Here is a 13,614-nt window from a genome sequence, read left to right as displayed (position 1 = left end):
TTTTCAGTTGCCTGTTGTTATTCTTTGTCCTCACCTTTCCTGCACTTCCTCTTAGGAGTTAATCCCACCCTCTTTCACACCATAACAAACAGTATCTAGCGTTGTGATCTTATTCACCTCACAGACGGCAGCAGTGGAGAATCTTCAGAGGGAAGAATGTACTTTTACACGTTTGGACAAGGCCTAACAAACAATGGTAGGATTTGAAATGATGCGGATCATTTTAATTTAGTGTGGAGTTTTTTTTTAAACTTCATAGCACACAGAAAGACACTCATCTATTTGCACAGCTTTGTGTCGTTGTGTTATTATTTCTGTTAACATTCAACTGAAGTGTGATCATTTCAGGTTTGAGTGTTTAAAAAAAACAGCATCAGGTGTGAAGCCCACAGACAGAGATTATCCTGAGAATAATCTCAAGAGATGGTTGATCTCGCAGGTGAGTGTTTGGATGTATACATGCATGTTTTCATTTCCTCTTCAGATACTTGGAATGGCTGTGGTATCAAAACGAGTTCCGCTTGTTAAAGGCAGGAACAGTAGAACGTGTGATGTTTCACCTTGGTCTTCTTTCAGCTGATGTTTGTCTGTCAGCGGTGCAGTCCAGCCTGAGCGATGACGTCCAGACTCTTCTCAAAGAGATGAACAGCCGCTGCACCTCGCAGAAAGGTAGAGAGCGACAACTGAGCCAATATGAGGCACAACAGACCAGAGAAATGGAACTGACGACATGAATAAAGCCTAAAACACATGAAGCAGAAAAAACACTGCAGAATAAATATTAAACAATACATATTTAAATAGTTATATAAGAAAATACAGCCATGAGCAGACTAATGGTGGTAAAATATGTTGAGTAGTAAAATAAAAAGTAAAAGGTATAATATACAAAAAATGTATAGTTAATTTCCGGACAATTCCAACAGTATTATATATAGATGTATATAACTGAAGTGTATAGGTTAAAATTTGGGGAAATACTTTGTTGGAACACATCCAGAAAATATAGGAAACTATGTGTGCAGTTTTAAAATACCAACTTTGCATATCTATGTATTTAAATACCCTGTTTGGAAGTTGTGTGGGGACTTAGTTTCATTCATATAATATCAATTTTTAACATTTTACCCATGGTAATTTGCCTTGGGAATAATACACAACTCCTTATATGGGCATCCTGGGGGGGTGTGTTTGTAGGTCACATATTCAGGCTTTAAAAAAAGTGCTGTTTTTTTCATCTTCTCATGTGTTGTTGAGTCACAGTGCTTGAGTTACGATTCATTTGATATCACATTTTTAGTCGTGCTATAAAATAGCAATAATTGTGCAGAAGTCACAAAATTAGAGTGTTTTTCTTTTCTTTTTGTTCATAAAAACAAATCAAGTGAACTTTGAACTTATTTCCAAATTTCACATATTCAATCCGATTTTAAACATTGTGAATACTTTTGGCTCAGTGAAAATTAAACATTTTTTTCATCAGATTGTTTACGTTGAGCTGAATAAAAGGATATAAGACACTCTATATTGCACATTCTTATACCCTCTGTATACACTGTAGGTTTTAACATACTAATGTTCTAAGGATGAATACATATTTATTTTGAAATCTATTTTATATACTTGCAAAGCTAACCCACTGTGTTATAAATAATTCTGAGGCTTTAAACATTAAACGATCTGTGCTCTGCAGGATGGTCCAGATGGAATCTGGAGAAGAAGGTGGAGGTGGATCCGTCCAGCAGCGTCTCACTGATCCGTGTGTTGGTCAAAGAGCTGGAGAAGAAACTGAAAAAGGTTGGCATACATATATGTCACAGACCTATTATTTTGTCTCCTTCAGTCTTTGTATATACATTAAAAAGCTTTATTCAATTAAATATAATGTTAATATAACTTTTCTTTGCGATACAGATCCATAAAACACATCAGCACATGCACGTCATCCCTATTCTGCACACTCTCTACTACGTCGTCATTCAGGTGAGCTCTAGTCTGCAATGATGAACACTGTAAAGATGAATGAATCCTTGTGAGTATTTTGTGTTTTGCTGATTTTAATTTGAATCTCCCAGTCAGTTACCATCATTCCTACCAACCTGTACCAGAGAGTGTGTGAGTGTCTGTTGAAACTGTTGATATTACCGTTACCTTACTCTGCTGTGGCCCTGAGCACTCTGCGCAGCATCAGGATGGAAATGACCACACCAGGTATGAACTTTATATATATATATTATATACTCTCTATACATCAGTCTCATTTAACTCTGGTAAAACACAGCAATTCTTCCCCTTGACAGGCTCTTTATACACGAGGAGAGTCATTGCTGAGCAGAACCTGAGAAGTAAGCATTTCACCATGCAGGAAAAGTGAGTAGTGGTGTCTGTTTGTACGTTAGTCAATAAAACGTGGGACTGAACAGTTTTATTTGAGTGTTGTGCTTTCCTTCAGGGTGTTTGTGCTCGCAGACCCCGCTGTTTTCTCCGCTCAGCTGGAAGCACAAGTGAGAGCCTCTTTGGAGGCGTCCAGCATGTTCAGGGACACAGTGACGATGGAGAGAAATGTCCTCGTGCATGTGCTGCACAAGGGACTGGGGACGGACTGTCAAAGCTCCAGACTGACTCAAACTCTGGAGGTAAGCAAGAATATAAAGCTGCTTTGAGTTTGAATCTCAGAGGGGGCAGAGCTTGTTCTGCATGTTAGACACGCCCCTTCGCTGGCTATTTTTAAAACATATCTTAAAAGATTAATTTTTTTAATATATTTTCTACAGTATTGTAGTATATGTTTGTTTTTTAGTGCTTGTGTTTCTATATTTCTCTGATGCACAGCTGTTGTTTTTAAAGTGCTTTATGAATAAAGTTAGATTGGTTTGGATTGGACACTTTGGCCCTTTGTTCCTGAATGACATACATACACATGGTCATCCATTGACTCCATTGTCATTAATCACTTGTCGTTCTGTTGACACTGGTTTTGCTAACTTCCTGATAAGAAAATAAGTCACTTTCCTTTTCCTGTTTTTTGCCTGAGCGTCCTGTCGCCATTCTACCTCTTCATGACACCACATGTCTGTTGCTATGATACACAGGACTCACAGTGAATCGGGCGACCAATCAAAAGTCCCCATTTTTTGCACTGTGTGTGTTCAGAATGACCTTTTATCATTCAAATATTGAACAAAACTTTATTTTACAGAACTCTAGTTGACAGATTTCCTCTGAGGTTGACATTTAAGGTGATCTGTAAACTCCTCCCTCACAGCAGTTACACCCACTAAACCCCTGCATTATCTCTTTTGTGTATTTTCAGGTGTTAGAAGACAAAATAGTTAAGACATATTTTGAGGAAGTGGTGGAAGCTGTGGAGCAGAGTATCAGACATGGTGCAGGTGGTTCTACGGCGTATGTGCACAAGCTACAGCACATACAGAGAGACGTCCTCACTGCCGACACAGACGGTGGGTGAACCTCTCTCAGATGATCAGTCATGTGTTTTATCACGTTTCTTACACTTTAGCTTCCCGCTCTCTGCCCAGATTTAAACAAGACAGACTGTGGCTCAGTGTGCAGTGGGACAGTGTCCTATCCCGAGATCAAGTTCATCATGTGGACAAACGAAGTGGATCTATGTAAGTATGAGAGACGCAGACGGCATTTAAACACATGTCAATGCTGCATTAAATGTATATTCCCTGAAGGTAACCTGCTGGCAAACTTCACCCTGAGATCCCGCTCCAACTCCACCGACAAAGACGAGGACGACATGGGAAACTCGGAGGACGGTGAGGTCAGGAGACATCGGGGGGACAGCAGCACCGACGACACAAAGAGGCCTAGAAATTCCTCCCTGGCGATCTCACGCAGAAATGCTTACAGGAAAGGAAATTCAGCAGGTCGATTGAATCTAATGACGGAAAATATCGACGCTTGTCCTGGAAGCTCTCCCGTCTTCATGGAGGACTGTAGGCGGCGCACGGCGCGGGTGGTGGTGATGGGGGACAATCGTGTGCTGGGAAGACTCACCAAGGCTTACCACTCCATTCGGTAAGCAGCTGGTCTTTCACAGGCTATTCCTATTTCCTCCTAAAATAAATGATTCTTGTGTATTTCACAACAGAGCAAGAGAGTCCAAACATCTTACTTTGACAAAGAGGCTCAACCTACAGCTGTACTACATCCCAGTCACAGATGTGGAGCCTCCTCTCAGTTCACCTGTACGGTACACGCAGCTGAGCAAAAGTCATGTGAAATTTCAAGCCTCCACTTCATCTCTTTTTATGTCCCTAACAGGACAGATTGTCTCTCTCCTCTTTATTGGGACGCACGGATCCATGGTACAACAGCAACATCAACAGCCTGAGAGCGGCCATCGCAATGCAGAATGGACAGGTAACCTTCGATTCAGAGGAGTCAAGACGTCTACAGTCACCCGACGTTGTGATAGTTAACCAAAACTAACTGAAATTGTAGTGAAAATGTGCTCAGTTTTTTAACGAGAGCCAGAATTGATGTGAAGATTTCCAACAGTAAACTTTACATGTACATTTATAAATGTACTGTTTTATCATCATTGAATTTACATTGTCACAGTTATTGTTCTTAAATGGCAATGTAACCAAATCTAAGCCACTTAGGAGTGAAAAAATGAAAATAAACACATAAGTAATACTTTATAAAACCAGAGCTGCGGACGTTAGACATGCCTGATCTAAGGGAATCAAACCTCTCGTCTTTTATTGGATTTATTGGGGTTTTTTGCTCAGATTGAGCTCCCGAGACTCCTGACTCACAAACAATGTGATGTGTCTCATGAGGGTTATTCATTATTATTATTATTATTATTATTTATGTTGTTATGTTCACAATAATAATGGCTTTCCTCTGCGATGTCTGTCTGCAGTGTAGTAATCACAGCGAGTCCGCGGAGCAGAACCACTTCCTGTTGGACACCCTGTGTTACTACCTTCGCTGTGGGACGAAGCCAGTTAACCTGCCCCTATATTCTGTCAAGGTATCCAGGTCGGGTTTTCATATGAAATACTTTTTTTTATCACATGGGGTACTCAAGTCTAGGTTTTGTGATATTTAATGAAAGTTGCAAAATTATTTATATTTAACAGTGGATCAAGTGACCATTAATTAAAGGATTAATAAGTTGTTTTTTTATTTTTGGTGGTGCCTGGTGGCAGGGCCTGTTGCCGGGGGCCTAGTGCGGTGGTGGAAAAACACCTCTAAATGTTCTCTTTGCACAGAGCAGTGTACAATCTGATGCTGTCAATGATTGATTGTTACCTATGTGTGTGTGTGTGTGTGTGTGTGTGTGTGTGTGTGTGTGTGTGTGTGTGTGTAGATGACCGCCCAGCTGTGATGTCACCTCTGTGGTGGAGGAGGTGTTTGTGTCTCAACTGGAGGCCGACATCCCAGAGTTTAGACACCTCAGAGAAAGATTTTCAAGTATGTCCCTTTAATGTCTTCCTGTCATTGTGTATGTGTGTGTGTGTGTGTGTGTGTGGACACTGACAACTGCACAGTTACATTCACTAAAGTGAGGTGTTGTCATTGACAGAACCCTCTACACGCAGAAAGAACTTAACCGTGGTGGTGTATGGAGGAGTCATCACAGTCAAATATACAGAGGTCAATATTATTATTATTATCATTATTTATTGACTGTTTCAGTATTATTTTTACTTATTTAAGTCATTTTTTATGTCTTTTTCAGACCTCATTGAGCAAAAGAAAAGTTGTGAGGGGCGAAGCACCCATGTCGTGTGGCGTGGTTGTTACGTCAGAGCCCGCAGCCACAACAGCAGGTTGACCTTTCGTATTGATTTGAGTTCATATTTAGAACTCTAAGCTTCCTGTCAATACTCTGAATTTGTGAATAATACATTTTCACTTTGCCTAGGCGAGGATTACCTTACTGTGCGTTTTGACAGGATGAACCCAGGCGGCAACACCGTAAGAAATGACGTAATATTTACTCATGTACACTGCAATGCTTTCTAAACCTTCTCTGGTTTGCTTGTAGAAAATTAAAACCCAAAACATCAGCATCAGGACAATGGAGCATCGAAGCCTCTCTGTGTGTCTGGACAAAGACTCTCGAAGGACATACACGGATGTCCAAAAGTAAGTCACGGCCCCACATCGTTGTTTTCCTACTGTATTCTACATGAATCCAGGTTTTAAAGGGCGACAACGTTGCTTTGCAGAGTAGAAATCTCCCCGTGCTTGGACCCAGGATGCAGCATCCGCTCCATGTTCACCATCAGCAGCGAGCGACCGCTGCCACTGAGCAAGTACCTGAACAAAGTGCTGTCGCTGCCAATCAACACCTTCACTGGTGTGACGCTCTGAGCGACATGATCTCATGATTTCATGTGTTAGCGCTTCATTTTCAGTGTTACTGACATCTTTGTATCGTCAACACAGAGCAGTCAGCGTCAACGTACAGTATGTTTGAAGGAGTTCATTCGAAACGATCAGTAATGTGATTTTAACTTCTTTTTTTAAAGATTTAGTTATTTTATATACCTTGGGAAGTTAAAGCAGGTCTTTGTTGTAGTGTATTCAAAAAGGAACCTATAGAAAATGTATAAAAGGCCATAAAACATACAAGTCTTTTAAAAGAGTGCAGCTATTCACAAAATGTGACAGAAAATACTTCAGAATGAGATTTTTCACTTGTTTGTGGTGTATTATTGTGTTTCTAAACAGGTTTCAATGACTTTATCGTTGTTGTTAGTTAGTGTTGTTAGAACTTGTCGCCTACTTTTACATTTTGATTAAAAAATAAAAAATGTTGTTACCTGACAGGTTACAGTGACATTGTTGTTGTGTACATGGTGACCTCATGAGCTTTGCACTGTGCACAGTTCTAATCAGTCACATGCAGGTGATTTAAACCTGGGCTTTGATCTATAACGTACATGATGGCGGAGTTCCTTTGAACTCTCCTGACATACATGAACTGAACTGAGCCATTGTTACTGCTATCACATACTTTATTGACATACACATTTTGGCAGGTATTAAAAAAACTGTCATTTGTGATGTAATTTTTTTATCGATGAATATGTGGACATGCTCTTTGTTGTTGTTTTTTTTATAATACTATACTTAAGTCTTAAACTATATGACATTTACTGTATTTAAGAAATGTGAGGAGTTAGCATTGAGCCATGGTGGCAACAAAGATAGTTAGCGTAAAAGTACACCATTTATTTCGTAAAAGTAACGTACGTTCATTTTGTACTTCAGTACAGTAACAAAGTATGAGTAGTTTGTTAGACTACAACAACACTGTGTTTTGTGGTCGCATGCTATTGAAAACAGCTTTTTAAATACTCCTCGGCTTCAACTCGCATGTCATGCCATGGCCCTGGTGCACCAAGGCATCCACGTCGCTAGGGGGCGCTGCAGTCATGGAAACCGCTGCAGGTGTAAACCTGTGTAAAGCACCTACAGTCAAATGCGTTGACGTCCTCACTGCGACAGTTGTTCCTCCGCTTTCAAACGTCAAGAAAGTTCACATTTCGGACGCAGCGCATAATTTAAAGATGAGAAATGGACCGTGAAAGCGTCTGAGGATCTTTGTGGCGACAGAAGATAAAAGGTAAACGTCTAAAGTTGTTTTTATTATCATAGAAAGTTGACGTGGCGTGGACTTTTCTACCCCTCGCATCCTACAGGGACAGGTGGTTCATCCAGCCTGACAGGTGTTCCTGCTTTTTCTGCTTCTTATATTTACTTTAAAGTGAGCTTTTATGGTATTCCTATGTTTGTGACATATGTGAGAAGTTTATCTGATATTATTTTGTCCACCGAGGCCACAGGCTGTGTTTTAGGAGCACTTTCAGTGAAAGAAATAAATAAAAGAACACACACACAGGATTTAAGAGCTGTGTAAACAGGATGCACTGTGAGTCAAACACAACAGCTGACACTATCACACCTGTTTCTATTGTATTTCACCACTAAGACATGTGTTTTCCATATGTATGGATAGATTGATAGATGTTTATTATAAACAATCATGTTCAACATGTACAATGACAACACATTTACATTTACATCTCCTCACATGTTTGAAAATATAAACTTATTTGTACCCACCCCCATTTCTATTACACACACCTCAATTTAATTTATCCCATCACCAAATATTTACTTATTTAATAAGTATTTTAATACAATGTTCTCAGTACAACACAAGAATATGTCTGGCTTTAAACCCGACCAATTCCATTAGCGTCCTGGATTAAACTGCTCTTTTTCATTGTATATTCTTTTAAAATGATTTATGTTTTTACTCTGCTTTAATTCATCTGTTAGACTGTTGCATAATTTCACCCCCAAGATTGAAACACACATATTTTAATATATAAGTTCAAACGGTTAAAAAAAAGTTAAAACAATGTCTTTATTTTATTTGGAAGTAAGTTCTTGCTTTGGATATTATTTGTGCTCTTTTAAACATTTTAGAGCTTGTATGAAGCCCTAAAGTTATGATGAAATAAATATAAATTCAGACTTTTAATTAAAGGTGTATTCATCTTATGACAGTATGAAGATATAATTGAAATATAGTGATAGATAGATACTGTGGTATGTTTTCTCGTCACTTTGTCATATATATTAAAGATTACAGTGCTGGACAGTAGGGCCAAAGATGTTATCCTGGTAAAGAAAATTACAAATGAAATCAAACGATGTTGATAGTTATTGCAATGAACTGAGCACTGAGTTATTATGTTTTTGGACCATAGTTTAGCTTTTGGACAGGTTTGGCTTTCAGCAGCATAACTCAAATATGATAAATAAAAATAAATGATAAGATGTTGGTGACGATGTGGGAAACTGTGTGGCCACAAACGTAGCTCAGTCCTGAGTGATAATCAAATATTTTTAGTTTTAAACCTTTGGTCATTGAAAGCAGAATGTTTAAAAACCTTACTTTGTGCTTGTGAAAGTTGCGTTGTCATTCTTTTACTGTTTCCATTTCATTTCATCGCCCAATTCATCAACACAAAAACAATGGGACCATTGAAATAATCAGTCTAAGTAAAAACCTTGTCACTGCAAACTCTGACCTGTGACCTGTATATACTATACTTTATTACTAGGGAGGACACAACAACAATAATAATAATAATAATAACTTATCAGAATGCATGTATCTGTATTAACTTGTCCCTCTCTGTCTTTGTTGCTCCATGTGAAGCCTCTCAGCAGAGACTGTGATCTGCCCAGCAGGACAATCATGAAGAGGAACAAACAGATCGACATCAAGCGTGCGCTCACGCTCTCCGGCATCTTTAATTTCCTGTGCTCCTGCGCCAGAGGATGTGTGCTCCCCTTCCTCACCCTGTACTTCAGACAGCTGGGCCTGACACCAGCGATGACAGGCATCATCATGGGCACCAAACACCTGATAAGTCTGGTCTGGAGCCCCACGGTGAGCATACTGTCCAAGCACTACAACAAGAGGCGAGTGGTGATAAATGGCTCTCTTTTGTGTTCAGCTGCGGTCGCTCTGATTCTGCTGCTCGTACCGTCCTCGGGTGTTCACACGCAGAGCAGCGTGTGCGACCTGTCTAATGTGAGCAGCAGTCCAACACAGACTCTCGGTGATAACCTGCACAAGAGCACCGTTGGACCTGAACCGTCACTCACTAAAACTCACACAAAAGGTCTTGTTTCCCAGCCTGGTGAAACAGTTCCTGCACAGACGACAACCGAACAAGCCAAGTCTTCTCCTGTAGTGATGAGCAAAACTCCAAATATTCAGCATGGTGATGAATCCCACACTCAGCCGTCACAAGAGACTGTTTCTGTCGTGGTCAATAACAGCGTTCAAGAGCCAAATATCACCACCTCTGTTGTGCATCACTCCACCAGCTCCACTGTAGCTGCACTACGGAACAAGAGGTCAAACGACGGCAAATTAGGGTCTAAAAAACGGCAGGAAGAAAAGACACCAGCGCAGGAGAGACATTTTGAGTTCTTGGGCTACCTGAAGGTCATGGACCCTCAGCACCAGCTCTTCTTCTTGATACTCATCATCGTCTCGGTGTGGGAGGCTCTGTTGGCCCCTCTGGAGTGGACGGCAGATGACGGATTGTATGAATATCTGGATTTCGCGGACGCGTCGGACCGCTACCGCAGCACCGGGCTGTGGGGTTTACTGGGAGCGGCGTGTGGGGCCGGAGGAGCAGGGTTGCTGGTCAGCCAGTTGAGCTGTCTCATAGCTGGGCAAACTCCCCGAAGCACAGTGCATTTCTACTGCTATTCTGGTTTTGCAGCTCTGGCCCTGCCTGCAGCAAACTACCTCCCCCTCCACCTAAACAAAAAGCGAGACAGGGCCAGCGGGCTCCTGAAAGCCCTGCAGCTGGTGCGTGGCTCCCCGCGTGCGCTGCTCTGCACAGTCACCACCCTGTTGGTCGGGGCAGCAGTTGCTGCTGTGGATAACTTCCTCCTGTGGCAGATGCAGGATCATGGCAGCACTGAGCTGCACATGGGTTTGTCTGTCGCTCTGGCTCTGCTCTCACAGGCCGCCTTCCCTCTGCTCTCAGGCCGCGTGTCCAAGCTCCTCAGCCCCGGAAAGGTGCTGGCGGTGGCGGCTGCAGTTCTCAGCCTGCAGTGCCTCTATTTCTCCTTCCTCTGGGGAGCCTGGGCTGCACCGCTTGCCCAGATGTGGACTTGTTTCAGCAGTGGCGCCCTCTGGTGGGCTGTGAATGCCCAGTGTGAGGACGTGGCCACACCAGAGGCCGAGCGGAGCGTGAGGAGGGTCTACAGCGGTCTGGCTCTGCACCTGGGGGGCAGCCTCGGGAGCTTTGCTGGAGGGTATGTGGTGCAGACGCTTGGACTGGCGTGGCTCTTCAGAGGAGTGGCCGTGGGTCTGGCGGCGTGGTGTGTGTGTCTGCTTCTGCTCCAGTGGAAGGCCCCTCACCAGCGCAGGATTAACTACTCTCGACTTTTGGCCGCTAACGGCAGTGAAGCCAGTGACTCTGAGTCAGACTGGCTTGATAAAGCATTTGACGACGACAAGAGCAATAAAAAATATGGGAGGAGGATAAACCACTGATGATATTATTATCATTATTATTATTATTATTGTTATTATTATGTCAGGGCTGTGTGGACACAGAAATCCGTCAATCGCCAATTCTGATTTCCAAATCATATCGTATGCATGGACATGAGACATGAATCTGAACATCCAATACAAATTCACATTTGTAAAAGCATCCAATCAAACAAACAGATGGGATTACGTTTGGGTGGAAAAAGGACTCGACACCACCCGGCAGTTTTCAGCAGCTTAGACATCTTTGACAATAAAACCCCGGAATCCTCTGAGAGTGGATGGAAAAACAAGATGTGTGCACACAAGGTGAGGCCGAATCAAACATGGCATCCACTTTCACCACACTCAACAACTGCCGCTCTGTGCTCAGTCTTTACATTTGTGACTTTTCTTGAATCTTTCTTATCCACAATATTAATTTTGACACTGGATGCCCTTCCTGAAGCAACCCTTTGCTTTTATTTGCACTTGGCACCTGCTAAACCGTCCACTCCTGCACCCCAGTCAGTTGATGTATTCGCCAATACGGGGTTAATAAGTGTGTTTCCCAGGGACACATCAGCATGTAGACTACAGGAGCCAGGGATTAAATCTTCTGTCCTTTGTGAAATAGTCAAATAATAAGGATTACTTTAAATGACTGTGTATTTAACAGCAGCTTTCTTGTCATGCTGGAACATTGAGAGGGCAGATACAATATTTGTTTAACCTGTCAGTCACTTCATGCCTCAGGGCATTCTTCCCGATGTGTAAGGAAAGATATTTTAAAGATATTTTCAGTCTCTAGATTTGTATGAAAGTACAAATGTAAATTCAGATGACCTGTTCTTACTCCTGTGCATCATAGTAAGTGCAGGTAGCAGCTAAAATAAATGTTTGCTGCAGGTAAACAGTTTCATTGTAAACACATTTGGGGAACAGTAGCGGCTCTGTGCGTCGGTTACTGTGTGTGTGTGTGTGTGAGGACTCTCATACCTGAGGCAAACACACACACACTGATCATCTGCTCACACATCCACAACAAAATGACATTCTCTGAAATGGCAGATGTCAGTCAGTCTGTTCTTGTGTCGTCCGCTCCTCTCCAGTGTCTGTGTTGCTCGATGAATACATTTAGGTCAATATCTAACATTCTGTATGTAATAAGAAATTCTGTATGTTGCTGTTGTCTCCTGTGACACTCACCACTCACCTGTTGCCTTATTTTCAAATAAAAAGATCGATAATCCGTCATTGTCACACTCTGTCTCTCTAGGTGCCAAATCCAAAGACGTGGACGATCATGGTCTGCCACAAACTCCTGTCCTAAGCCGTCTCAATTAGTTGTAATTAGTTAATTAGACGAGCCATCCTCTTTTCCTTCACATGTCCCGAAAATCTCATATACTTCGTTTTGATCTTGTCGATTAGCTTCCTGTCCGTACACAGCTCTACCTCCTCATTATTGACTTTTTCTCTCCAGTGAATCCTCCACGTTCACATTCTTCACAACTCTGAAAACGCCTCGTCAACACAGGATAAACACGCATCCTGCTCTTCATACTAGTATATACTTCATACTTCATCTCATTTCCACATCTAGAGTCTACTGTGATCTTTCACCTTCAGCTTCTTACTTCTTTGAAATAACCATACATTTTGTCTTCTTGTAGTTTATCGATGATCCCTGCGCTTCCTCTCACTCTCTGTAAACCACTAACATCCAGGAGACTGAAGGTTCGAGAAGATCCGGAGACATTTCACCACACTGCCTTACTCCTCTTTCTATATCTGTGAACTCGCTGCACTTTCAATAGTAAGACAAACGTATGAATTATACAATATAAGAAGTTAATATGACTGGAGACTGAAGAGAAAGATTCTTTCACAATGTGACGTTGCTGTAGTTGTAAGATGGACTGATGTTCAAATGTGTGCTTTACGCTGATCTAAGTAAATGTTTTAATGGCAACAATATTCATTATTTTAAACATTGAGTGTGTTGTTAGTCAGTCTTAGTGTATTGTTATATTATCCTGATTTATAAACGATATCTGATCAGATTTCTATGATGTGATTAATCCGTTTGTCTTCCATTGATATCATTTAAACTCACTTATGAATCCTTTCAACCATAATTTGCATAATCAGTATGTTGAAGCTCTGTAACCAAGGCAATATTTTTATTGCTAAAATGTATCTCAATTAAATTAAAATATATTATTGTTATCCAATTTTCAAATTTACTGTTTTACAAAAAAAACACAATTATTTCTTGATTAAGATGTGATATTATAGTTATTATATAGTTATTTATAACAAAAACATTAGTTTTAGTGGTTGAATGTTATGATTTGGGCATGAAGATGAATTCAGTTTATTTGTAATAAATAAATAATAACATTTTTAGTTTTAAACAAGTTTTTCAAATATTTCTTTAAAAATATTAATGTTTTCTCGTTTTTAATGGTGAAATAAACGTGTTCAACACTGTACAGTGAATGTGTTTGTTGACGCTGCAGTGACTGACGTGTCGCTCT

The 13,614-nt window shown here is 41.0% G+C and overlaps 2 protein-coding genes across 4 annotated transcripts; both read left to right on the top strand.

Moving 5' to 3' along the window:
* Window positions 1-129: 129 nt before the first annotated feature.
* On the top strand, window positions 130-6,819 carry pik3r6b (phosphoinositide-3-kinase, regulatory subunit 6b). The gene is made up of 18 exons (XM_044034728.1): window positions 130-439; window positions 577-669; window positions 1,694-1,797; window positions 1,915-1,983; window positions 2,076-2,211; window positions 2,301-2,370; window positions 2,453-2,636; window positions 3,314-3,461; window positions 3,540-4,047; window positions 4,121-4,217; window positions 4,294-4,392; window positions 4,904-5,022; window positions 5,366-5,457; window positions 5,570-5,640; window positions 5,726-5,816; window positions 5,912-5,964; window positions 6,035-6,135; window positions 6,219-6,819. Exons 1-18 carry the CDS (start codon window positions 424-426, stop codon window positions 6,361-6,363), a joined length of 2,196 nt encoding a protein of 731 aa, XP_043890663.1. The 5' UTR covers window positions 130-423; the 3' UTR covers window positions 6,364-6,819.
* Window positions 6,820-7,477: 658 nt separating this feature from the next.
* On the top strand, window positions 7,478-13,267 carry mfsd6l (major facilitator superfamily domain containing 6-like). 3 transcript variants are annotated; one of them, XR_006360977.1, is made up of 4 exons: window positions 7,478-7,621; window positions 9,230-11,401; window positions 12,351-12,640; window positions 12,748-13,267. XR_006360977.1 is itself a non-coding variant. In XM_044033344.1 (2 exons), the coding sequence occupies exon 2, from the start codon at window positions 9,269-9,271 to the stop codon at window positions 11,090-11,092; it is 1,824 nt and encodes a 607-aa protein (XP_043889279.1). In that variant the 5' UTR covers window positions 7,478-7,621; window positions 9,230-9,268; the 3' UTR covers window positions 11,093-12,323. The 3 variants fall into 3 exon arrangements, 1 of the variants encoding a protein (XP_043889279.1); XR_006360976.1 differs by having other exon boundaries at window positions 12,351-13,267; XM_044033344.1 differs by lacking the exons at window positions 12,351-12,640; window positions 12,748-13,267 and having other exon boundaries at window positions 9,230-12,323.
* Window positions 13,268-13,614: the final 347 nt, after the last annotated feature.

Source organism: Solea senegalensis, linkage group LG9 (assembly GCF_019176455.1).
Source record: "Solea senegalensis isolate Sse05_10M linkage group LG9, IFAPA_SoseM_1, whole genome shotgun sequence".
NCBI lineage: Eukaryota > Metazoa > Chordata > Actinopteri > Pleuronectiformes > Soleidae > Solea > Solea senegalensis.
The sequence above is the reverse complement of the archived record's forward strand: the minus strand, read 5'-3'. Positions and strand labels throughout refer to the sequence as shown.

Coding starts and splice junctions, on each gene's coding strand:
- mfsd6l (XM_044033344.1), top strand. CDS start 9,269: ATGAAGAGGAACAAACAGATCGACATCAAGCGTGCGCTCACGCTCTCC.
- pik3r6b (XM_044034728.1), top strand. Junction 2,212..2,300: donor GATGGAAATGACCACACCAG/GTATGAACTTTA, acceptor TCCCCTTGACAG/GCTCTTTATACACGAGGAGA. Junction 5,458..5,569: donor CCTCAGAGAAAGATTTTCAA/GTATGTCCCTTT, acceptor TGTCATTGACAG/AACCCTCTACACGCAGAAAG.